The sequence below is a fragment of the Zonotrichia albicollis genome, chromosome 7 (genome assembly GCF_047830755.1).
Source record: "Zonotrichia albicollis isolate bZonAlb1 chromosome 7, bZonAlb1.hap1, whole genome shotgun sequence".
Classification (NCBI taxonomy): Eukaryota; Metazoa; Chordata; class Aves; order Passeriformes; family Passerellidae; genus Zonotrichia; species Zonotrichia albicollis.
The window spans coordinates 8,544,163-8,570,050 of NC_133825.1; the positions used below are offsets into that span (position 1 = coordinate 8,544,163).

At 49.9% G+C, this 25,888-nt stretch overlaps 1 protein-coding gene and 1 pseudogene across 1 annotated transcript; both read right to left on the reverse strand.

Moving 5' to 3' along the window:
• LOC141729581 (uncharacterized) overlaps nucleotides 1–25,888 on the reverse strand; it is a 425,427-nt pseudogene that overhangs the window by 335,958 nt on the left and 63,581 nt on the right.
• LOC141729523 (olfactory receptor 14J1-like) lies at nucleotides 21,609–23,948 on the reverse strand. Its single transcript, XM_074544231.1, has 2 exons — nucleotides 23,400–23,948; nucleotides 21,609–21,668 (listed from the first exon to the last, which is right to left on the reverse strand). The coding sequence occupies exons 1-2, from the start codon at nucleotides 23,946–23,948 to the stop codon at nucleotides 21,609–21,611; spliced, it is 609 nt and encodes a 202-aa protein (XP_074400332.1).

Consider the following 25,888-nt stretch of genomic DNA (forward strand, 5'->3'; position numbering starts at 1 on the left):
TGGAGATCGTGCTGCTGGCCAAGGTGTCCTGTGGCTGTGGCGGGGAGATGTCCTCCTCTCCTGGGATTGCACGTCCCTGTGCTTTGTTTCCTGTCAAGAGAACTCTTCAAAAGACTCTACAAATCAGTCTCTGTGCTGGCCACTTGTGCTGCAGAGCTGTCTGCCTGGTTGTGGTCGTTGTTACTCAGCTGACCACAAAGGGCTCAGAGCTCCAGGCGCTGGGGCTGCCTTTTGTATCTCCTGGAAGCTGGGATCTCTGCTTTAAAGTCAGCATCTTGCATTTTGTTTCCCTCAGGGAGAGTGGTGAACCCCACTGAAAATCCCCTGGTGAAATACATGCATCTGAAATATCTTGGCAGCGGATGAGTCCAACAGCACTTACTCCTGCACAACCATGGGCCAGGTGTTTTTGGGGTGGAATGTCGATCCAGCGTGAAGTCAGGCCAGCTGCAAAGATGTTCACACACTGGGGCTAGATTGTCCCATCTCTCAATGCTGCTCAGAATTTGTGAGTGGGCTCAGAAGGCATTGTCAGAGATGCCTTGCTACCGAGGTCTTGCCTGCATCAAGGAACAGGACCTGGAAGGTCTCCTTGTCTCTCAAGTGTGGGACAGCTCTGTGTTAACTTCTTTAGTATTTTTTGTATGTCTCAAAATCATTCTGGCACACTAATGAAAAGAGAAGAAACTTGCTTGCCTGAAAGAGCAAATTACGCCCTATCAAAGCTGTGAGATAACAGTTCCCAGGAACAAGTCTTTCCCCAGGTTTGAAGAAGAAAACACTCTGTGGTCAGGATAGGTACCACACCGGTTAGACAGTGAAACCCAAGAGGAAAGACCAAACTCCCTTTAGAAGTTGAACCCCAGTGCTTCAGGAACAGGCCCAGTGCCCATGCACTTGAGAGGAAAATGCATCATCTGCCTTCTGGCAGAGTCCTCCTGCATCCCGCAGGTTTTGACACTTCCAGCAGAGATCTCCTGTGTGGGCTGGCTTTCACTGCAAGATCTAAATGGCTTCTCCTTTCTCTTCTTCTGTTTTGTTTCTAGGACGTTTGGAGATGTTTATAGAGCACTCGACACTGCCACAGGAGGAGAGGTAAATGTCAACAGCCCCTGCAGACTCTGCTGCACTCGAGGGCTTTCCGCTCTGGTGTGAGCTGTGGCTGGAGCTTTGGGCAGAGCTGTGCTGAAAAGGCACAAGAAGCACAGACTGATGCCAGCCCACAGAACACATTTGGGACTTTGTCCTCCTCAGCTGCCGGAAGGAAGGCACAGAGGGCAGCGGTTCCTTTCAGAGAAGGATGCGCTCGCTCGCTCTCCATTGCTAAAACAAAGGTGGTGCCTTTGAGCACCTCACTGCTCTTTGGGGCTACAGCTTCAGAGTCCTGAATTTTCATTTCTGGCTGCCAGCAAATCCATCTGAAAGTTACTGGTAGTTCCTTAGCCACCTGCAGTGCTGCACTTGGGAACTGCACATAGGGAGAGATCTGCAAGGCGGCCCTGAAAGCCCTAAGCCCTGCCCATAGTCCAAGATGTATCCACAGAGTATTAAGGCATGGATTCCTTCTTCTGAGTCCCAAACAAAGCAGCAGAGAGTGCGGTCAGAGGTTTGTGGGTGATAACTGAGACACCGCTGTTACCAAGTGGCCAAGGCAAAATGTCAGTGGCCCCACATGTCCTGTAACTGGCTCCCAAGGGAGCAGAGAAATGGGCTGTTGGAATGCCAGTACCTGATTACTGCAGTGCCTAATCACAAGGCAGTTTGGCACAGCTCAGCGTTGTCATTGTAAAATCACTCGCTCCATGTGTCTTGTGGTCTCGTGCCACCAACCTCTCAAGTTACTGATTTTCAATGTCATTTTAGGTGGCAATAAAAAAAATAAATCTTCAAGGAGTGAGGAGGAAGGAGCTAACCTTTAATGAAATAATGATCATGAAGAGGTATAGGAGTCCCAATGCTGTGAATTATTTAGACAGGTGAGAGGTCATGGTCTTATCCCATGGATGTGTGTTTACATATTGCAAACATGAGAGGTTAAAAACCCACTTTGATAAGCGGCAGAAAGTAGAGCTGTTAATTTTTATTTATTCATATTTCTCTACTCCACTGGATTAGAAGAGAGTGCATCTTGTCTGCATGACTCTTCCCTGGCACACCTAGTTTGATAATTACTCCAAAATTATTCAATAACTGGATCAGCTGTATCTTTCTAACTCAATAGCCTCAAAGTTCACTGCCTCCACATTTATTTGAGATTAATTAAAGTTTCTTAAGTGCAGATGAACCATCCTAAAGTGGATTTCCCTTGGATTGTTGCCCCTCTTTGCCATTGCTATGCATGCCAGGAAGACTAGGTGCTTATTTCCAGAAACACTATGCCTGAAATGTTTTTTATCTGGGCTGTTTCTAAACTGCACTTTTCATTTGCTACCCATCTAAGACATCTCCTTTTTCACAGCTGTGCCTTTCTCTTTGAGACTGCACAGATTGCAGTCTCAACAATGCACAGCCAAGAGGGAATATTATCATGGTTTGAGCCTGGCACAGAGCCAGTGCCCCCCATGAAAATGCCCTCACCCTGGTGTCTGCTGTGAGATGTGACCAGGAATAAGCAAAACAGGCTTTAGCTTGAACATAAAGAACACTTTATTACCTAAACTACAGGAAAATAGGGAAAGACTATAAGGAAAAGAAAAAAAAAAATTGAAAACCTTACAAAAACCACTTTCCCCCTCCCCACTACCTGACTTTCCCAATCCGATACATTCTCCCAAATCATCAACTGCCCAGCCTTGGCCCCACACTTTAGTATACTCAAACTGCAGTTCATGAAGAGGAAAGGGGTCCTTCTTGTTCCATAGGCTTCCCCTGGAAACACACTGAAACCTCGTGTGCTTCCCTGTCACTTCGGCACCGCCCGGAAAAAAGTCCTTTTGCCGCTTGTGACATCTTCCTTCCATGCCCAGTGCTCTCACCACTGACGCATGGCCAGAACTGCTTTTAGGGTTGTCTTTCAAGGATGCCTTGTCTCACTCCAAAAAGGCACAGTCTCTGCTTTTGGGACATCTGTCCCCCCCATATTTTTCCAACCCCCTGGGGCCGGGGGGTCCTCACGAAGAACCCTCCTGGTTTTGAGCCACTGCCTCCCCCTAAATGCAGTCTGTGTCACAGGAACAACTGAGTCCATGGCCACAAGAAAAGTCCAGCCAAAAGGCCACTCCAAATCATCTCTCCCCATTCAATCATCTCCACGTTCTTCGGGCCAGGTCCTTGTCTCATCTCATCTCTTATGTCCCTTCTTATTCATCTTCGAGGAGGATTAGCATTTTTGCAAGGCCCCAATCATGAAAGAAAGGGTTAAAAGTTTTCAGTCTCTGTCTGTCCCGGAATGCTGGTACTTCCACAGGTGCTGCTGCTCCGCCGGCCAGGCTGCACTCTTCCCTCCCCTTTCTCCTCCCGGGCTGGCTGCTATCACATTCAGACGCCGGCTCTCCTCTCTCTCCCTCCTGGTGGGGGGGAATGGCTGCCCGATGTCTCTTGGGGCTCCTCTACCCTTCCATCCTTGAGAGCTTTCTCACCCCCATCTCTGTCCAGGCCCCGGGCCTACCGCATGGCTGCCCCTCCCCCGCCCAGCAGCAAGGCTGGACAGGGGAGGGTGATCTCACCTCTTCGCAGCGACGTCCCAAGAGAGAGTGCCAAGGGCAGTGCCCTGCTTTTTAACCCCTGTGTATTCTCGGAGGTGTGTCCAAACCCCACTGGCTACACCAGGTGCCAGTCTCAAACCCAAAACCTTCATTGGTTTGACCACAGCTTCCCAGAATTCCCACTTCTTCCTGGTCAAACCACCACAAATATCTATTCCTTTGATTCTGTCCTTGTCACAAAGGCATCTGGAAATAAGAAACCTGGAAGCAAAAAATCAACGTAGCCATGCATGTTCATCTCTACCCCCTTGTTTCCTTCTTTCAGCTACCTTCTGGGCGAGGAACTCTTGCTGGTTATAGAGTACATGGATGGAGGTGTCCTGACCGATATCATCAGCCAGACCTGCCTGTCTGAAGATGAGACGGCAGCCATTAGTCGGGAGGTCAGCAATCCCAGCTGTGTTTCCAAGGCCTTGGGCAGGATTGTCTGGGAAACAGGGGCTCAGAACAGGAGAGGTTTCCTGTGCCAAGCTTTGTTTCTGTGTTGCTGCTATTCTATGAGCAAGTAAAAGCTTCTCAAGTGAAAGGCCTGTCAGTGCCCCTGCACTCCCTGTACTCAGTGCCAGTACTCTTATCTCCTGCTGTTGTATTCTCGCTCTGTCTCTTGTATTTGTATTTGCTGTTCTCCACCTTGCCTCTCTAAATGTTTGCCTGGCGTCTGTCTTCACTGCATTCCTTGCCTGTAAAAGCAAAGGTGCTGGTGGCAGGATTTGAAACAAACATCAAAGAAAAAAGAGAGAGACTCGTTTCTCTCAGTCCTCAGCTAAAAAGGATAGGAGTGCAGCCAGAATGCTCTTTGTTTCTGAGCACATGCACTGCAGCAGGAGTCATCCTGGCTGGTTTGCAGGGGACAGCCTACAACAGCAGGTGCTGTTGCTCTTTCAAAAGCTGACGTGCCTTTCCTCAGAAAGGTCCTGCTCTGCAGGTGTTGGAGCAGCAAGCTCTTCCTCTCAGTGGCCATTACTGTTCTGCCATTACTCCCCATTCCCCTGGAGAGGGAATCTTTTGGAGCTGTTTCCTTTCTTGTGTGATGAAATCACATCACTCATTTTTGCCCTCCTGTTTCTGTTTTCTCGCTCAGTGCCTGCAGGGACTGGATTTTCTTCATTCAAACGATGTGATCCACCGAGACGTGAAGAGCAACAACATCCTTCTCAAAACTGACGGCTCTGTCAAGCTGGGTCAGTATATTCTTGGTCAGGTGCAGCGTTCCAGGGATGTGGGTGTGGGGCTGCTTGGAGTGACTGCCAGCTCCCCCAAAATGGTGCTGGTGGCAGTGCAGGACCCCTGCTGCGAGCTGAGGGCACAGTTGTAACGTGCACAGAGGTATAAGGAGCCACAAGCAGTCAAGAGTGGCCTTGCTATGTGTGTGTCCCTTCCAGAGGGAGGGAGTTACAAGTCTAAAGTTTCCAAAGAACAAAAGCCACTGCTGGAGGCAGTGTAAAAAATGGGGGGATTTTTAAAGTCACCAATGCCAGGAGATTCAACGGCACATTTTCAAACTTCTACTGGGGAATTCTTTTGCTTGCTTTCCTAATTGCACAGAATTCAGATAAAACCACTATTTTGTTTTCTCCTCAGCTGATTTTGGCCTCGCTACTCAGCTCACCCCTGAGCAGAGCAGACGCTGCTCACTAACCGGGACTCCTTGGTGGATGGCGCCTGAAGTTGTGACAGGTCAACCATATGGCCCCAAAGTGGACATACGGTCTTTTGGAATTGTGGGAATTGAAATGATAGAACAAGAATCTCCTTACTTGAGCGAAAGTTCTGGCACGGTAAGGAGCAAATACTCACTGATCCCACTGTCTTACTCACCTGTCCCATGTCCTGTGTGCCACTGGACAAAATCCCATTGCCATCTGCTGGAACTACTTCCACCAAGGTCCCCTCCTACAAATGTCCCTGCAACACATCAGCATCTGCTGTACTTTTGGTTGCATCAGTGGGAGAATTCAAGCCTTACCACATGCAAACAAACTCCAAACAAACAAAGTGTTCTCAGGCAACACTTTCCTTTGGGTTAGTGGTTCCAGTTCTTTTGTCTGTGTAGATGGCCTTAATAACAGGAAAAAAGCATCTTAAAAGTGTTGTTATCTTTCCAGAAATGAAGGAAGGAAACCCAAACCCAACAAAGTTTCTAAACCCATGGTCTTTAGAGAGGAACCTAACCCCATGTGCAGTTTCTTCTCACTGGGAAACACGGGCATGAGGGTGTAATGCACAGAGTCTCTTCTGCTTCTTGTGCAGTGCTGCTGAAACACTCAGTGTACAAGTTTAGGACAAATTTGTTAAAGAATCTGCAAAGGAGGGCCCCTCCAGAAAGCGAAACCCACACGGCCCCTCCCCCCAACCGGTTCGGGAAAAAATTCCTCAGAGAGAGGTGGAAAGAACCTGTTTATTTGACTGTCCCTGCACCCCCCAGCACACAAAATGAACAATACCCGATGACACCGCTCTGAGAAAGATGACAAAATCAGAAAGTCTCTTTCGGGGGTGGTTGCTCTGTTCTCAGTCCCTCCGGCGCTGGGCCAGCTGCTGCAGCCAAACCTTCGGTGTTCCCGGGTCCCAGTCTGGAGCAGGTTCGAGATGGTCACAGAAACAGGAGAGGAGAAACAGTCCAGGCAGCAATGTGGACTGTTTAGCTAGAACTAGCTAAAAAGCAGAGGCAGAAAACAGAGCAGAAGCAAGAGCAGAAAAAGAGAGCAAGCAAAAGCAGCAAGCTGAAGCTGGAAGAAAAAAAACAGCCTTATGTACCGCTTTCCTCTGTGTGCCTGATAAGAGAAACCCAAACAAAACTTCCACTCTTCAGAGCTGGTCTTAAAGGCACAGAACAGATGAATGGGGATATACAAGCATCATAACGTCACCCCAGGACACTCAGAGACCCTGTTTCTCTCCTAGCCCAAGCAACATTCTGCACGTCACCAAGCCAGAGCCTGGTGATGCGGAGAGCCTGCCAAAACCTCCCAGTGATTCCTGGTGCTTTCTGGGATGGGCCTACCATTTATGCATTGTCTTGAGTAGCCAAATGACTAGAGGGTAGCCATAGAGATGGAACCTCTCCTTCTTCTGACCTAGACAATTTTTCTTTTGCTGCAAAAATGGGAAGCTGAAATTTTCAGACTGCTGAGAAACAGAGCTGCAGGTGGCTCCTGTGTGCCCAAGCAGGCATTTTCATCCCAATACATTTGTGCAGGCATCTTAATGTGTCTGTGTTGAAGAAGAGATTGTAAATGTTTGTTTCCCTACCTGGGTATTAACTGATGGATTTCCTTTCTTTTCTTCCAATTACCATTGTTTTCAAGAACAGCACAAAAAGCTTGATGAGTTTTGTTCTAGGGCACGTGCGCTTAAAGGACCAACAGGCACTGCAGAGATGCCTTTCATGTACTAACCCTTGAAATTAGTTAATATAGCAAAGTCCCTCTTCCAAAAAGCCTCTCAAGCTGGTATGAATCCTCAGAGAAGCAAATGTCCTTTTGCTGATGTAGTTCCCACTAACTAGGTCAGTCAGTGAAATCAGCTGCCAAGGCAAGATCTGCGGGATGGTGGAAAAGCTGTGGCTGCATTGGGGTTTGGGTTTTTGGTTGGTAAAGGAAAGTCATCTCTGGGTCTGTGCCAGGGCAGAAACTGCCACTGAAGAACAGAGGTTAAACACAGGGATCTGGGAGAGCCTTAGAGATGTGAAAGCAGGAGGTGGAGCCTGGTGTCTCCTTTTTCTCCAGGCTACACACCTGATAGCCACAGTAGGGACTCCACAGCTGCGGCAGCCCAAGCTCCTCTCGGCTTTGCTGCGTGACTTCCTGAGCTGCTGCCTGCAGACAGACGAGGAGCGGCGCTGGTCTGCCAAGGAGCTCCTGCAGGTAAAATGTGAAGGCGCTGCAGGGGAAACAGGCTCTGAGGGATGGGCTCCTCTTCCACTCAAGTCCAAGGCATCAGATGAGCCCCCTTCCTCCTCACCTCCACTCTTGCTGCTCTTCAAATGAAAACAGTGAGGAATCCTAGACTGGGCTGGGCTGGCAGGGCCCTGTAAATGTCCTCTGGTGCAAGTGTCCTGCAATAAGCAGGGACATCTTAAAACAGATCAGGTTGCTCGGAGCCCTTTGCCACCGGAGCCGGAATGGTTGCAGGGATGGGGCTCCTACAAGCTCTTGGGGCAAGCTGTGCCAGGGTTGCACCATGCTCCAAGTAAACAAGTTCTTCCTTAGACCTACTCTGATTAGATGCCCTTTGTGTTTAAAAATATTTGTCCATATCCTATTGTAACTGGCCCTGTTAAAAAAGATGTCCCCCACTTTCTTCAAAGCCCATTCTGAAGTCTTGGAAAGTGGCAATAAAGTCTCCCTGGGGCCTGTTCTTCACAAAACTGAATAACTCCAGCTCCCTCTGCATTTCCTGACAGGAGAGGTGCTCTGTCCTCTGACTGTTTCTGTTGCCCTCTTTTGTGATTTGGTGGAGTGTTCAGTTTTATCTAAAGGCAAAAGAATTGAAGTAGAGCAGTGCAGGGTACAGAGACATGAAATGGTGGTGCTGGAACCCAAGGAAGCCAGTCCCAGCCTAGGGGTCAGAGATTTGGCTGTGGGCAGGAGGGGCTGTGGGGGGCTCACTGTGAGCCTCTGAGTTGCCCTGGTTTTTGCCCCCCAGCCCACCCTTAAAGGTTTCTGCCACACAAACAGGGACAGCTGGGAGGGACTTGTCCCAGCCCCATCTGCTGCCTAGCACGCTCAAGCAGATGGGAACTGTGCCAGGGTTACTGCCAGGTTGTGTGGCAGAGAGGGAACTGCAGGGCCCAGTGCCACTGGGCTGGCCCTGCTGGGAAGGAAGGTGCCAACCAGCACACGAGGGGCAGGGCATGGAAAGGCAGACACTGCTTTCTGTCCCTGTGGGAATTAGCACAGTGCCCATCTTTCAAAGGCCTGTGTGAGTCATTGGAGTTTTCTGAAAGGAAGAAAACCCAGGGACAGAAAGCACCATTTCTAGAGCATTGGCAGGGCAAAAATCCCAGCATGATGAAGAAATCACAATAAAAGATGAGTGGGATTCTGGGCCAGGTTTGCCTGTGATGGCAATGTCTTGCACACTGGGGATGACTGGGGAGCAGATGGTCCCATTGCTCCTCTTTCTGGGTCTTTCCAGGAACTTTATGTATCCTGACTGAGTCTCTGAAGCAATGAGCTTGGAAAGTAATGGTTCACTGTTCTTTGTTGTTTTTTTTTTCTGGTGGACAGCATCCATTTGTAACTTCAACCAAGCCACCATTCATCCTGGCACAACTCATCAACTCTGTGAAGAAGACAAATAGCCGTAACCCTAAACTTTAAACCTAAACCCTAACTTTAACCTTAAATGCTAACCCAAACCCAAACCCTAACCATATCCCTATCTCTAACCCGTACCCTAAACCCAACCCTAAGCCTAAACCTAAACCTAAGCCTTAACCTAAACCTAAGCCTAAGCCTAAACCCAAAGCTAAACCTAAACCTAAGCCTAAACCTAAGCCTAAGCCTAAACCCAAACCTTAACCTAAGCCTAAGCATAAGCCTAAGCCGGAGCCTATGCGTAACCCTAACCCTAACCCTAGGAGACAAGAACATAGCAATCATGTCAAGATGTTATCTCTGTTACCAATTTAGAGTAGGATTGTAGAGTAGGGTTGCTAAAGAGATTTGTAGCATAGAATTATAGATTAGAGTTGTAATTAATAAAGTTTCTGAAACATCAACTCACTTGGAAGATTCTCCTCCTTCTGACCCCTTCAGAAAATTCAACATTTCCTTCTGAATTACCAGTTGTTTTTTATTGGTGCTAAGTAACACATATGGCTTCTTTTGTGTGGTTTCATAAGTGAGGAGGGGACTTCATATCATTCATCCTCTCCAGACCGCACTGCCTTTGGAATATGAGCCACTGGCTGGTTATGGCACAGCTGCAGTATTTCTAGTTGAGGCAGTAAGGGCAATGGCATTTGAAGGCAAAACCAAAGGAAGAATGAGGCAGCCCAAACATCTTGTGCAGATGCAGGCCTTCAGCTGTGACTGGAGAGCATTGGGATTCCTGCCACTTGGATTTGTACCCCTAAATGCAATAATCTCTTTGGCTGGAGGAGAGCCTTACTCAAGTGAGAAAGCAGAAAGGTCACAGAGGGTGCTCGGGAAGGTCTCCTGTGGTGCCGAGCTGTCAGCACCTGTGAGGTGAGAGCGGGCCTGGCCTTGCCCGGGCTGGAGCCCCAGCAGAGCCCCGGCAGAGGCTGGAGCAGCCTGAGCCCCGGCAGAGGCAGGCTGGAAGGAGGCCCCTGCAGCTGCAAGAGGCAGCAGCCGGGCCCTGGGTGCCTCTTCCTGGGAGCGGGCGAATCCTCCGCTCTCAGAGCCCAGGTGGCAGCTGGCTGCTGCCGAGGGGAAGCGCAGCCGTGCTGGGCACAGCCCGGCCTGGAGGCATTGGCCGTCTGCAGTGTGCCCTGGAGCAGGGAAAGGCCAAGGGCAGCCGCGGGCCGCTGGGCTGGCTGAGGATTCCTCCTCTTCTGCCGGCTGCCCTGCAATTCCTGGCAAAGGCCAGCAGTGTATGCCGCACTCTGGGCACCGGGGCAGTGAGCCGGGCTGCTCGGCAGGCTGGAGCACAGGGCAGCTCCTTCAGGCCCGGCACTTGTGCCAGGGAAGCGAGGCCAGCGTGAGGCAGGGACAGCTTGGCAGGGCCCATCTGCAGGAGCCAGCGCCTCACGCAGCTCTGGGAGGAAGCGCCTGCAATCCTGCAGTTCTGCACTGAGCCAGAGCAAAGGTGTGAGATGCAGAGTGTTTGGCAGAAATATTCAGGCCCACCAGGCCAGCCTGCTTTGTGCTCTGTGGCGCACAGCAAGCGCTGTGCAATGCAGCTCTGAGCTGCTGGGAGAGAGGCAGTCGGGGATGTGCCTGACGTGTGTCAAGGGGTTAGCTGAAAATGGAATTAGGATAATTGAAAAGTGCAGATGGGTCGAGGGGCCAGCTGGGAATAGAATTGGGATAGTAGAAGACTGCATATTTTAGTTAAGATTTTAAAATAAGGTAAGAAGCAAAGTTAGTAATACAGCTAGCAGAAATCACATACCTTAGGTAAAGAGTACCAAATATATTAGGAACATAAAGCTAGGAGTGACAGGGATAGAGGAAGCAATTGTGAAGAAACAGAGACCATAGAAATAGCTTGCCTTAAGAATAATTGAACAGTTAGGAGAGGCTTGGACCATGAGCAGGTCAAACGGTCTTGCCAACTGGCCATGAGAGAAGAGTTCACCATGAGGAAGACAGCTTTCTTCCTCCCATACAATCACTCCCTCATTTCAAAATCCCACCAACCCAGTTAGGGGAATACAATTGTGCAGCTGTAATAGATATTCAGCCGATAAAAATGCGAAGCAGGCAGGTTATAATTATGTATTATGGGTCCTTAGAAACCTAATGTAAAACCTTTTCTCTAGAAATAGAGAGCAGGAGTCTGCAACTCCTTGCATGTGTCTTTGGAAACTAGTTCACATGTGTCCAGTGCTGCAATAAATACCCTTCTTTTCAACTATAATTAGTTGAAGAGTCATCTGTCCATACTTCAAGGGTTATGCTGGAGTAGTGAACTGATTTGGAAGGGAGCTGAAGAGTTTCAGCAGGCAATTTTTGCAAGAGATGGAAGCCTCTTGTGACTGAAGGGAAAGCCATTTGGAATGGAGAAATGAGATCAAAGTCCATCCAATTGTATCTTTGTGTCTGAATTTAAATCAGAATGATTATAGGTAGCTTCATGCAATTTGTCTACAAATTTATCAAAGCCTTCATTCTTTCTTTGACAAATCTGTCTAAAAGACATAGTGTGTAACTTAATCTGTAAGTGCAAGGACAGCATTATATGTTAGTTGTTGGCTCATCTGTAAGACTTGATCAATGCTCCTAGCCTGGGCAGTGACAGTGGCCCAGGGCCCCTTGCCAAGTAACTGTTGTGCTGTTGTGCTGTTGAACCGTACAGAGGATCACCCTGCACTCTAGGTCTTGCAGCTTCTTGAGCACACTTTTCCTCCCAGCTTTTATGAAACATCACCTGCTTATAGGGTGGCATTCTAAGTCTTATTACGATATGCACATCAGCTGGAATTAATGTGTTAGATGGAAAAATATACTGCAGAAGTGACTGTGCAAGTTGGGATTTTCAACCAAATTGTGAAATTGCAGCTCTCAATTTTTCTAAAATCTTCCAATTGAAAGGTTCTCAAACTCTACTTGCAGCATTAGATATTACAGGAAAAGCTTCTACACCATTGGAGAGAAAAGTCCTTTCTACAATAGCTTCTGGAATAACTTTTTTCTACTGTAGTTTCTGAGCTGCTTCTATTTCAGGGTCACATTCCAACTCTAATTCCACATTCTTTACAGCGTGAGAGGGAGGATTTTGTTTAACCGGCTCAAATACTGGCTCAGAGACAGAATGGAGGAGTTTTTGCATGAGAGTGGCCATATTCAACCGATGCACAATCCAGCCTGCTTGTAATAATGGACAATGAAAGAGTTCACAAAGAATTAATTGTGGACATATTCAGAATTGGGCTCGGTATGTCCTCGAAAAAGACACAAGAAGAAGAGTCATCAGGACTCAGAAAGTTTTTCAGCAAGCTTGGGAAAGTGAGTCATGGGTAGGCCAGACAACCCCAGCAAGATGCGTGAAAAATTAGGTGATCCAATCAGCATTCTATTTTAGACGTGTGAACAGCTAGGATTAACCAATCATGTATTAGCTAGAGACACGTGGACAGTAGAGATTTATTATAAATAGAGTCTTTGTAGGAATAACAAATTTAGCTTCACTGGATCATATTGGTTATGTTGTGATGTCCCTGAACCTCCGCACCACGCACTTAAGCGTGTGTTGGTTTTCCCCAGGAAATGTACACATCTGGGGAAGGGCCCTTGGCAGAGAGGGGCTTGATTCCCAAGGAAACTGCTTCCCCAGGAGCCCCCAGTGAGACCGGTGCAAGTGTCTCCATTTGACTCCCTGTGTTTCCTTCAGTTCTTGAGGCCCCTTGCACTTTGCAGAGGGGCATGCAAAGGGAGAAGGCTGTGAAGAAATATGAATTATGTTCTCTTGATGCAGAGTGTGATTTTATACACTCTCTCCTATGGTGCAGATGCTCTGCATTTCTACTATGTTGATTATTCTTATCAATACATATTTTAACTTGCTCTGGCATTCTTCCCATAGAAAAGTTTTCCTTGTGTATTTGATTTATGTCTGCAAATGTTAATACGTAACTTTAGGTACTGGAATTTAGCCCATTACTCCTCTCACTTTAATTTCAGAAAATGTCAGAATTACAGATGTACGCACTAAAGTATCCAAGATTTCTGTGCAACAGAAAGACGAGTAAACAGTAGTACAGCCCAATCTACATTACGTTTAGCAGTTACCAAAGCCAGTAGATATTTAAAAAAGTGTGCCTTCTTTCAGCAATATTACAAATAGATGGTTATATACAAATTAGAATATTATAATATTGGCTTTACACAAATATTAAAATGGATTCTATATGTGTGATGTTAATTAAACTTAGAGAGCTCCCAAGGCCTTGAACATACTTGAGACTGATTTTGCAATAAACTATCTTTTAAAACTCTGTTTGGAAAGCAGATGGTAGGAACATCAGTCATCTGTTGTGTTTGACTTTATTGTTATTTGAGATTGTAGTAAATACTGAGCATGAGCTGGGATGTAGATTGTAATTGCTCATCTTTCTAAAGATAGATATGGATACTATTAACATGTGCCCTGTTCATTCTTCCTAACTGACTAATTTACTGCAGTAGTTTTATAGTGCATTTTTATTGTTGAAATATCTAAATGTAGTGGGAAAATATATATTTGACTTGGGGTAGTTTGGCTTTTGTTTTTCAAATAATAAAACCACTCTCTTCAGCCTGGGGAAGAAGAAATCTGCTTCTGTCCTTGTGTACAGCTATGGGTTTGTTCACATAGCTTCTCCTTCCCTTTTCTGCCTAGGCTTTCTCACCTGCAGTTTTCAGTAGAAAAGCAACAAACCTTTGAAAGGCTAAACCTCAACATAACTGTGACTCTCAATCAATACTTCCTTTCTCCAATTTCTAACAATCTCTTTTTCCTGGGCACTCAGTATGGCCTTTTTCCTCAAAGTTCTTTGGCTGTCTTGAATGCTTACAGTGTAAAAGGTAATCCCTGATCTATTTTCAACTCCCTGCTCAGATGCAGACTGCTGGAAGGGAGCTAGGACTGGTACTGGAGACCTGGCAGCTTGTCCAGGAAGCAAAATTTTTGAAATAATGGTAATGTGGAGAAGCATGCAAGTCCAGGTGGTGAACTCATATATGCAAGTACTTGCAGTTTCCTGACAGGACTTTACAGTTCAAGGGTATGGTCTCTTCTTATTTCTGTCCCTTAATGCTCAATCCTTGCCACATTTCTTCAACTTCTTTTGCATTGTCATCTTCCGTGTTTTCTTCCTCTCTTCTTCTCTCCGTGACTTTCTATGCAGGATGGATAACCTGTCATACACTGTCAGCTTGCTCAGTGACCGAGTAGTGATATGATGGTGTAGAAATTGTAGGCGCACAGTAGGCAAACGTGTCATGCTTCTGTGTGCCCTCTGCAGGCAGACCTGCTTCCCAAACCTTCAGTCAGACTTGGGAAAAAGGCTTGTCAGCACTACTTTCTTGTGGTTTATGCATTGATGAAGAAACACTTCCATCTCAGCCCGCTTAAGCCACTGCAGAGCAGGAATTGTTGCTTTGGTAGCAGATGTGCTGTCAGGGTCCTTACAGCTCCACAAGATGTGCTTCTCCTAGAACAGATGTTTGCATTTTTGTACAATAAAAACTATGTTTTAAATCGCACCAGTGTAAGTCAGGCACTCCTGTAGATGTGTTTTCAGACAGAGATATTTATATATATGCCTAGTGAATGGCCTTCTGGGCAGCAGGAACAAATGAGGAAGGAAACTGGGCTGATAAAACATGCTTCTGCTTCAGCAAAAACCCCCCAGTCTTCCCTTTCCAAAAAAGGCTATAAACTTTGTCTTGATTGGCCTAAATGGGATAAACAAGTCCCTCCATGTCCTGATCTTTTACTAGTCTCAAATTATTTAGAAAAAATTAATTTTTTTTTTTTTTTTGATGGGGGGTGGTGGTGTTCAGGTCTGTACTTCAGACCTGTTCTCCCAGCAGCCAGGGACCTGTGGGTGGGACAGGTGCTCAGGTAATTACCAACAGGTACTTGGTGACTGCTAACAGCAGTTGAGGTGAGAAGTTGGCTTGTGCCTGGCTGAGGGCTTGAGGACTGTGGTGAGAGAAGGGATAGGGAGAGGAGTGGAAAATATTAGTTACACAAGCAAATCTGAGGTGTAGGTTGGATTTAACTGGATTAGGTACTGCATTTCATGGTCTTAATCACAATTTATGAAGAACTGAACATTTAACTATGAGATAGGACTATTTAGTTGTTATTCTAGATGCTGCATTTACTAATATGTAATGTAGTTTCTTTGTATTTTGCTCAGAAGCTGTCTCAAAACCATTGAAGTCCAACTAAAGTCTTCATAAACACAAGTTAATAGCTTACAATTTGTTAAAAACAGAAGCCGAAAGGGCCAATGGCTCTTGCATTCAGTAATTCACACATTTTAAATGTGGCTCTCTCCTCTTCCTATGGCTAGCTTGTCTCTTCAGGCTAGAAAACATTTCTGGGAGCATTTCTTTGCTGCTCCTATATCTCTATGCCCTTGGAATCTGATGCTAATACTATATTTTTCTAAAATTAGAAAATTTTAAATTTCTGTAGGCCCTTTCATTTTGTAATTTGCACCTGTCACTCGGGGGGGCGGGGAGGGGGGAAGTCTGATAAGTTTTTTTTCTTGTAGGCCTCTCAAATTGCAGCCCATTGCATTTAGCTGCAAAATCCTAGGTCATGCTAACAGGATGCCTGAAATGGACACTGGTAGAGGGTAAAAAAATTGCCTGATACAGATGCTATCAACTATTTTTAGTTCCTGACAGTCCAGTATTTCCCTTACCGAAGGGATACCTGTTCATATTTCTTTCTCTTTTTCTTGCAGCTCTCAGTTCTGTGATGACTGAGAAACAAAATTACAAAGTAAGGGTGTGCAGAGTAGATGGACTTTATGAGAATTAGGGGGCAATTTGACCATACACTGATCTGTATGATTGCCTTCTTCTGTCAGATTGTAGTGATGTTGCAATGTATGTTGGGAAATACTTCATGCTATAAAAGCATGTATTTCATTAGGATTGCAAAATCCAAACAAGTCTCTGACCACAAGCACCCTGAGAGGCAGGCGTCTATTCAAATTCCAAAATTCCTGAAGGTGGCCAGATAACGATCACACCCAGTGCAATGATCACCATTATCCTGAGACATCGTCATGTCATCGGAAGAGCCTAAGAGTGATCATTGCCCTGTTAATAACATCGATCAAGATAGCCAAAGTCGCCAGAAAGATATGTGTGAATACGTGACTTCCCTGAATCCGATCAGTGCTGGCTATCAACAAGGAAATGGCGATTGTCCAGCTCTGCCCAGTGAAAGAACCAACTATGAATATGCAGAGTTACAAAAGAAACTGGGACTTCTTTGCTCAGGCATAATAAACTGTATAAAGCATCCCTACAAGAAGCAGCTCTCGTGAATGGTGGAGCGTCCAATGCAAAAGAGGTGGGATCCAGGTTCACCCAGCACCAACCCCGGGCTCGACACTATCTCTTTGGCTGTGGTGGTTTTGAAGACCATATTTTAGTAGTGGAAAAAGATAAAGAAATCTTTTCAGATTTTTTATAATTTGGCTTTCGATTGATCATTCATAACAGTTCCATATAGATGATTCCACATTTGGTGTCTTGGTGCGTAAATCAAGAGCACAATCAGTTCATGATAAGCACCAGTACAAGCTGGACTTCCCAGAACAGCCAACTGAAAGAATCTGAAAAGAAGAAATGCAGGAAATGCCTTGGTAAACCTTGCCTGGAAGATGGGTGACTTTTTTTCAGTAATCTATAATCCATTCCCTTGGCCTTTGGCTTTTTTAACAAGGCCATCTGCATCCCAGATTCCCCATGAAGTGCGAAGCCTGAGCTTGTGGAAGTGGCTGAAAGATGCCCTGTTTCTCTGCAGGGACATTCAACAGGAACAGGAGCTGGAATGCTGTCTGTGGCAGCCTCCTCCGAGCTGGAATTGGTACTGTGCTGGGAGAGGAGGAGGAGGGGGAGAAGGCTGGCACTGTGTGGCAGGAGGTTTGGGCCGCAGGACATTCCGTCTGCGCCACTGCCCCGCAATGGGCGGCCGTGCCCGGGGCTCTGGGCCTGGCCCTGCGTGCGCTGAGCTCCCTGGGCTGGGCTCAGGTTCCTGCTGGGACTGGGCAGAGCCTGGGCTCAAACTGGGGGCAGCAGCAGTGCAAAACACCTCTGGGCATCTGCATTTCCTGCTGCTGGGAAGAGGCAGTGAAGTGAGTTGAGAAGTTCTGGTTTCTGCTTTTCCTGGTTGATTTTTTAATTTAACTCCACACTGCAGAGGTGAATTGTGACAGCCTCTCTCAGCTTATTCTATTTCAACAGTGCCAGCAACAGGGCTCTGTTTGAGCCCTGCAAATGTGGCTGTGAAGCTTTATTTCCTCTCATCTTAGTGTTCAGGGGCTGGTGAGCATTCCAGTATCTGCTGATCTTTATGCCTGTGACAAAAATACTGACTTCACTGTCATGAAAGCACTGTGGGTAGCACCAGCTGAAAGAGGCACTTGCATTTTTATGGATAAAATTCAGGTTGCAAGCAGAAGAGGGCCAAGAGCAGCCATGATCTGCAATTCCCAAGGCAGGGGCAGCAGCAGCCTCCTCCTGTCACCTCAGGGTGAGTCAAACAGAGCTGAAAACAGCGCTGGAACCCAATCCTTTCTTCCTCTGAGGGCTGGCTCGGGGCAGCACAGGCGGGCCCTGAGGAGTCAGGGCTGTGTGTGAGTGCTGGTTGCTCTGCTCCAGAACTGAGCTGGAAAAAGCCCTTGGGAGCCGAGGCAGGAGCAGGCAGGAAGGGGCCGGTGCTGCTGCTGCTCCTGGCCGGGAGCCCCGGCTGGGCCGGGCCGGCGCCCCCTGCGCTGCGGCTGCTGCTGCTGCCAGAGCCGGGCGGGACTCGGGGACAGGGAACCGACACGGGGGGACAGCAAAGGCCTGGCGGCTGCAGGGATGGTGGCACTGGGGCCAGCGCCAGCACAGAGCTTCAGCCTGCAATTAACCCCGAGGGAAACGCTGGGCAAAGGCTCCATTTCAGCCTTTCTGCACTCGTGGCTGTGAAAGGACTGAAATGAAGGAGAACAATCAGGGCCCGACACCTTGTCCTCTGGGAGGAGCCTCGCGTCTGGGGCTGTGAGGGGCCATGAGGGACTGTGAGGGGCTGTGAAGGGCCATGAGGGGCTGCGAGGGGCCGCAAGGGGCTGTGAAGTGTCACTCTTGAGTCGAGAATGTCACAGCAACAGGCAGGAGGCAGTTGTGTAGAGAGAATGAAAGAAGGTTTTATTCAAGAGAACCGTGCGGTTTTTCTAGAGAAACAGAAAGACGAAGTAGAACAACACCACCTGCAGATTGTTTATACTTAACAAGTTCTCACATCCGTACCTTACCCTAAAAATTCTCACATGCTGCTGTGAGAAATGCTGTTTCTCTCTCTCTCTTCCAGGACATCCACAGTGAGAGGCTGTGAGGGATCTTGGGGAACTGTGAGGGGCCATGAGCTGTGGGAGGCTGTGAGGGGACATGGGGAACTGTGAGGGAGCCCTGAGGGGTTGTGAGGGGCCATGAGGGGCCATAATGGTCTGTGATGGGCTGTGGGAGGCCAGGCCCCTCATGGAAAACCAAGGATCCATTGTGACTGCAGTACCAAGGAAATCATTGTTGACAGTACAGAACCTCAGGGAACCAAGGGGCCATTCCGGCCCAGCAAGGAATGTGGAACCAAAGGGACCATGGTGACACTATGGAACTTCATGGTAACACAGATCCATTGTTACGCAGCAGCCACAGCAGGGCCCCAGAACCAAGGAGATCATTGTGACACTGCACAACCTCATGGAATCAAGGCGTCCATGTTGCACTACTGAACCTCATGGAGCAAAGGGTCCATTGTGACACTGTAGAACCAAGGAGACTGTTGTTGGCAGTAGGAAAGCTCATGGAACCAAAAGTCCATTATGACATTGTGGGGTGTCATGGAACCATGGAGACCATTAGGACACTTCAGGACCACTGGTACCAAGGGGCCCTTGTGACACTGCAGGGCTTATGGGCTCAAGGGGATCAAAGTGACCCCTTGAGTCACTTTGACTTGTAGCATGGCAGGGCCGTATGGACTCAAGGGGATCAAAGTGACACTGTGGGGCTCCATAAAGGGCTGTGGAGCTCCATAAGGGGCTGTGGAGCTCCATAAGGGGCTATGGGGTTCCATGAGGCCACGGGGCCATTCTGACCATGGAACCAAGGATACCATTGTTACACTACAGAATAAAGGAGGCCACTGTGAACCAGCAGGGGAACCCACTGGGACTATTGTGACACTTCAAGGGCATTGTGGAACAGCAGGGCCTCGTGGAAGCGATGAGACCTTTGTGACATCCCAGGGCCTCATGGGAGCAAGGGGCCATTGGGACACTGTGGGTCCCCATGGAAGCAGGGGGCCAGTGTAACGCATCTAGGTCTGATGGAACCAAGGGGCCACTGTGATCCTGAGGAACCAAGGGGCCATTTGGAGTCTCTGTGACCTCATGGAAGCAAGGGGCCATTGTGGCATTGTGCAGTCCCATGGCAAGAAGGAAACCATTTGGACACTGCAAGGCCACTTGGAAAGCAAGGGGCCATTGTGCCACTGCAGAGCCAAGGAGACCATTGTTATATCACTGGGCCTCATGGAAAGCAAGATCTGTGGTGATCCTACAGGGCCTCATGGAACCAAGGGGCAATTTTGATGCTGCAAGGCCCCAAGGATCCAAGAACATGGAACAGGTCTGGATGGCTGGGCCTCCTGGGGGCTGCTTGACTGATCCAGCTGGCCTTGGCATGTTGAGAGTTGCTTCTTATCAACCCCTGAAACCCTGGAATTCTGAGCATTCCTTCCTGTGGGAAAGAACTGTCCTTCTCCAGGGTTTCAAGGCTGAAATTGGGATTCCTCCTCCAAATTTGATTAGGTCCAAGGATTATTCCCATATGAAACCTGCCAGGACAGACTGTTCTGGCTGGCTTTGGCCTCTTGGGGGGTCACTCCTCATCTGCCTTCAAAACACTGGGTGCCCATTCTTTTCTTTCCATTGAAAAAAACACTTTCAAGTCCAGGCATCCATGGCCAAAATTGAGAATCCGCCTCCAAAATTCCTTATATCCAAAGGTAGCTCCAAGACAAAAGCTGCCAGGGCTGTCTAGATTCTCTTGGCTGCCCTGGTGGCCCTGGTGTTGCTGCAGGGCCTGAGTGCTCTCGGGGCCAGGCGCAGTCCATGGGGTGGCAGTGCCGGGGCTGCAGCAGGGACAGGCCATGGGCACTGCTGGGGCAGCGCTGACGCCTCAGGCCAGGGCCTGGGGGCTCCAGGCTCCTTGCCCAGGCTCTCTCAAGAACACACCCAGGCCAATGCTCAGCACAGAAAACCCCCGTGAGCAGCCCCAGGCTGGCCGTGGGCAGGCTGGGGGCAAACAGCATGGCTGGGGCTCTGCAAGGGCCCTGGGGCAGACAGGAAGGAGCAGCAGAGCAGGGGCTGATCCATCCCCAGTGCGCTGCACAGCACAGGGCAGCATCCCAGAGCGTCCTGATGGAGCTGCCAACAACATCCCCCCTCTGCAGCCCTGGCCTCTCCCCCAGCTCACACAGGTGCCCCATCCTTGCAGGCACAGCCACAGCAGCACTGGCTCAGCAGCCCCTGTTTGCATTGCACACAGCAGGGGGAGCACCCCCATGCTGTTGCTGTGGGGACATGAACCTGAGGGAGCACAAATGCCATCAGCCCCTGGGGCCAGCAAGGGCTGGGGGACACCAGGGAAACCACTCAGCTTTGTCCTGCCCTCTGCAGTCAGCCAGAAAGTTTGTTTCCATCAGCTGGGAGTTTCCTGTGCCACTCCACTGCATACGCTGTTGCTCAGAGCCAGGGCTGACTGGCAGCCACCCCCAAACTGCCCTCAGCATTTCCTTGGCTTCACCTTTGCTTTCTTTCCTCTTCCTGAAACAAATGTCTTCCCATTGCCCACCCCTGTTCCCTCCCCTGCAAACAGCCCATCCCTGTTTGCCCTTTCCTTTCTGGCCCCACTCCCCATTGCAGTTCCTGACTTGGCACCATGGGAACGTCCCTTGGGGAGCAGGATCATCCTACAAGTGCTGCAGGAATTGTCTGCAGGCTCCTGCAGTGCCTCCTGCTGCTCCCTTGCCAGAGGCACCCCAGGCCAGGGGGGCACATCTGGGCTGCTGTGTCTGGCTCTGGGGCTCCCTGTTCTGGGCAATGAGGAGGAGCTGCAGAGGCTCTGCAGGACTGACAGGATGGGCTTTGGGGCTGGCAGGAGAAGCTGAGGGACCTGGGCTGCTGGAGCTGCTGAAAAGGAGGCCCAGGACTCGTCCTGCAGCTGCTCCAAGGGTGGTTTCAGAGAATCCCAGAATCAGCAAGGGTGGAACAGGCCATGGAGATCATCAAGTCCAACCTGTGCCCTGACACCACCTTGTCTCCCTTGAGCCTCCTCTTCTCCAGGATAAACAACCTCAGCTCCCTCAGCCACTCCTCACAGCTCTTGTGCTCCAGATCCCTCCCCAGCCTTGTTGCCCATCTCTGGACACACTCCAGCCCCTCCATGTTCTTCCTAAATTGGGGGGGTCCAGAAGTGGTCACAGCACTCAAGGTGCTGCTCAAGCATTGCTGTGCACAGGGGAAGAATCCCTGCCCTGCTCCTGCTGGCTGCACCATTCCTGGTCCATAGGAGTGGCAGGGGTTGCATGAGGCAAATGGTGGGGAGGTGTGGGAAAAAAGTGTTACTGATTGCCAGCCATGAAGGATTTTGATTTTCCTATTTATTCAGGCTGCATTACAAGGTGCAGGGGATCAATATCAATTGGACGTTGCTGATACCAATCTATAAACCAGAAAAGAAAACAGGACAAAACAATTTTCTCTGCATTGATTTCAATACAGTATATTCACTTTGAATACACTTCTGAAATATATCTAATTAACCACAGAAGAATTTAAAACTTCTATTATTATCAGGGGCTGGTTTTTTCGGGTGTTTTTGCACTATTGTTTATGTTCCTTTTTCATTGAATTCCTGAACTGAAGAGCTCAAGAAAGAACAGATCTCTGGAGTAAAAAAATTCATCAGCAACGTCCAAGTAGCTGAGGATCCATCCCCATGGGAGCAGCAATTAACAGAAACGGGCACAGCTTTGTGGCTGCCCCAGCTTTGGCAGGGGCCCTGGGCCTGGAGCAGGAGCAGGAACAGCTCTTGAGGGCCCCAAGGCCGGGGCTCTTGTGCTGCCCTGGGCAGATGGGATGGCAGCAGGGGCTGCAGAGCTCTCAGCACCTGAGCCAGAGGGGAGCAGGGCAGCCAGGGAGCCTCCTTTGGCCTTGGCCAAGCTCCTTCCCCCATGGCTGGGGCTGAGTCCTGTGGCAGCTGCAGCTGCTGCTGTGCCCTTGCCAGGGGCTGAGGCATTTGTGCTCCCTCAGGTTCATGTCCCCACAGCAACAGCATGGGGATGCTTCCCCTGCTCTGTGCAATGCAAACAGGGGCTGCTGAGGCAGTGCTGCCGTGTCCATGCCTGCAAGGATGGGGCACCTGTGTGAGCTGGGGGAGAGGCCAGGGCTGCAGAGGGGGGATGTTGTTGGCAGCTCCATCAGGATGTTCTGGGATGCTGCCCTGGGCTGTCCAGCGCACTGGGGATGGATCAGCCCCTGCTCTGCTGCTCCTTCCCATCTGCCCCAGGGCCCTTGCAGAGCCCCAGCCATGCTGTTTGCCCCCAGCCTGCCCACGGCCAGCCTGGGGCTGCTCACGGGGGTTTTCTGTGCTGAGCATTGGCCTGGGTGTGTTCTTGAGAGAGCCTGGGCAAGGAGCCTGGAGCCCCCAGGCCCTGGCCTGAGGCGTCAGCGCTGCCCCAGCAGTGCCCATGGCCTGTCCCTGCTGCAGCCCCGGCACTGCCACCCCCAGGGCTGTGCCCGGCCCCGAGAGCACTCAGGCCCTGCAGCAGCACCAGGGCCACCAGGGCAGCGGGACAGGGCCACGGCAGCAGCACTGGCAACACCAAGTGCTGCTGCTGCTGGGCACAGCTGCTGGGCTGGCACTGATCTGCCCTCAGTAGACATTGCTGCAGCAGCTCCAGAGAAGGGAACAAAAGGGGAGAAAAGTTCTGCAGTTTTCTGCTGAAAATTTTGTTGGTAGAGATCATCATTTCATTTAAGGGCACCAAGAACACAGCCCCGCATTGCCACAGTCTGTGGCCACAGGGATGGTGGAGAGGAGCAAAATGACCAATGGAACAAACAATGACATTTCTTTTTGGACAGTAAGAAAAAAGTAAAACAAAGGTAAAGAAGCTCTAAAATGAAACCAAGAAGAAGTATCAAAGATTACTTTTATTACAAGTGATTAGCAAACACTGGCCAGCAGTTTAATGTTCCTGAAACCATCTAGTCATCAGTGTCCACACTGCAGCCTTGAGCTCCTGGTTCCTCAGGCTGTAGATGAGGGGGTTCAAGGCTGGAGGCACCACCGAGTACAGAACTGACAGGGCCAGATCCAGGGATGGGGAGGACATGGAGGGGGGCTTCAGGTAGGCAAATGTGGCAGTGCTGAGGAACAGGGAGACCACGGCCAGGTGAGGGAGGCAAGTGGAAAAGGCTTTGTGCCGTCCCTGCTCAGAGGGGATCCTCAGCACAGCCCTGAAGATCTGCACATAGGAGAAAACAATGAACACAAAACAACCAAACACCAAACAGACACTAACTGCAATGAGCCCAAGTTCCCTGTGGTAGGATTTGGTGCAGGAGAGCTTGAGGATCTGGGGGATTTCACAGAAGAACTGGCCCAGGGCATTGCCATGGCACAGGGGCAGGGAAAATGTATTGGCTGTGTGCAGCAGAGCATTGAGGAAGGCACTGGCCCAGGCAGCTGCTGCCATGTGGGCACAAGCTTTGGTGCCCAGGAGGGTCCCATAGTGCAGGGGTTTGCCGATGGACACGTAGCGGTCGTAGCACATGATGGTCAGGAGGGAGAACTCTGCTGAGATGAAGAACATAAAGGAAAAGAGCTGAGCAGCACATCCAGTGTAGGAGATGTTCCTGGTGTCCCAGAGGGAATTGTGCATGGCTTTGGGGACAGTGGTGCAGATGAATCCCAGGTCGCTGAGGGCCAGGTTGAGCAGGAAGAAGAACATGGGCGTGTGCAGGTGGTGGCCGCAGGCTACGGCGCTGATGATGAGGCCGTTGCCCAGGAGGGCAGCCAGGGAGATGCCCAGCAAGAGGCAGAAGTGCAGGAGCTGCAGCTGCCACGTGTCTGCCAATGCCAGCAGGAGGAAGTGGCTGATGGAGCTGCTGTTGGACATTTGTGGTGCCTTGCCATGGGGATCTGTAAAAAAACTAATCATGGAATAGCTTGGTTTGGGGAGGACTTTAAATATCCCAGTACAGCCTGGGGGCACTTTCCCCCCACTGCCTGCCCAGGGCTCTGCTGCCTGGAGCTGTCCCTGCCAGCAGCTGCTTCCCTGTGCCCAGGGCTGGGCCCTGCCAGTGCTGCCAGAGCCCAGCCCAGCCCTGGGGGCTCAGCTCTGCCCTGCAGACCCCTCCCAGCTCAGGCACTGCCCAGGGGTAGCTCTGGCTCTGCAGGCTCTGATGGCAACATCAGAGTAACCCTGAAGAGGCTGGAAAAGCAACGCTGATGCTCCCTGTGAGGGGCCCTGTGCTGATTTCTGTCACTGCCTGCTATATTCAATCTGTGATTTTTTTTTTTTTTTTAATTCTCAACCTGAATTAGGAGATCAATATCTATGTGCAATTTACCATCCAGGCAACCCAGAGCAGTTTATTAAAAAAGCAAGATTTGCCCTTTTATGCAGCCCCTGTCTTGCTGTGCTCCCTGTATAATCTACTTGGAAATGTTCTGCAGTAAAATGCCATGCTGGGAGCAGTCCTGAACAATGCAGCATCCTCCCCACACAAGGAGAACACTTCCAAGCCTCACCAGCTGTCTCCTCCCACCCAGATCTTGTCCCCCAGTGCTGGGAGCAGCTGCGAGGGCTGGCTGAGAGCTGTCCCTGGCAGGCAGCAGAGTCCCTGCCCCAGCACAGCGCTCTGGGCTGCAGGACCCTGCTCTGCAGGACAGCCCTGGGCACCACTGGCTGCTCTGCACAAGGCACAATCAGAGAATGTACTCACAGGATCTGCAGGCATTGAGATGTTCCAGCTTTAGGAGATCACTCCAGGAGCTGCAGCTGCATTGTCCTGCAGCCAGAGGTTCCTGTGCCAAGGGCTGGCAGTGATTCTGCCCCAGGCACTTCTCAGCCCCTTCCCAGCCCTGACTGATTGAAGCTGTCTGTGCCTCTGTGCTGTGCCCGGGGTGGCTGCAGGCAGTGCCCCAGCCCTGCTGGGCTGGCAGAAGAGCTGCTCATCAAGAGAAATGTGCTTTTGAAGCTCTTCTTGGTTACCAGGAGCTGCCTCTGTGCCAGGAGCCCAGCCCAGCTCAGCAGCACAGACACAGCACAAGGACTTTAATGAGCCTCTGGGGCTTTATGCTCAGGCCTTGAACATCAGTCCCTGAGAGGGAGCTGAAGAAACCTCTTCAGAACTCCAAGTCAGAATCCAGCTTCAAAGTTTCTTGGACTTTTAATGGGTCCCACTGAGGGACACGACTGAGAAAATGTCCCCAGGCCCCAGGCAGAGCAGAGAACTGGAGGCACTGATGACAGGTGAGGACAAAGAGAAGCCAAGTCTTGGTGCCCTGGGGCACAGCAGCAGGGTCTGTGCCACCAAGGGCTGGGAGGAGACACCTTGTCCTGAGGCCCTGGGGCCTCCTGGCACAGCCCCAGCCAGGCTGGGCACTGTCAGCCCCTTGTCCTGCCCTCAGCATCCTCCCCTAGCCCACATCCCAGTGGCCTCAAGGATCTGCTGGAAGGAGTCCCTGGGGAGCCTTGCTCAGGAATGA

What these genes read in the sequence shown, in the direction of transcription:
- LOC141729523 (XM_074544231.1), bottom strand. Translation starts at nt 23,948, where the DNA reads ATGTGCTACGACCGCTACGTGTCCATCGGCAAACCCCTGCACTATGGG. An exon ending in ACCAGGAGCTCAAGGCTGCA is followed by an intron (nt 21,669 to 23,399) that starts GTGTGGACACTG and finishes CCTATGGACCAG; the next exon opens with GAATGGTGCAGCCAGCAGGA.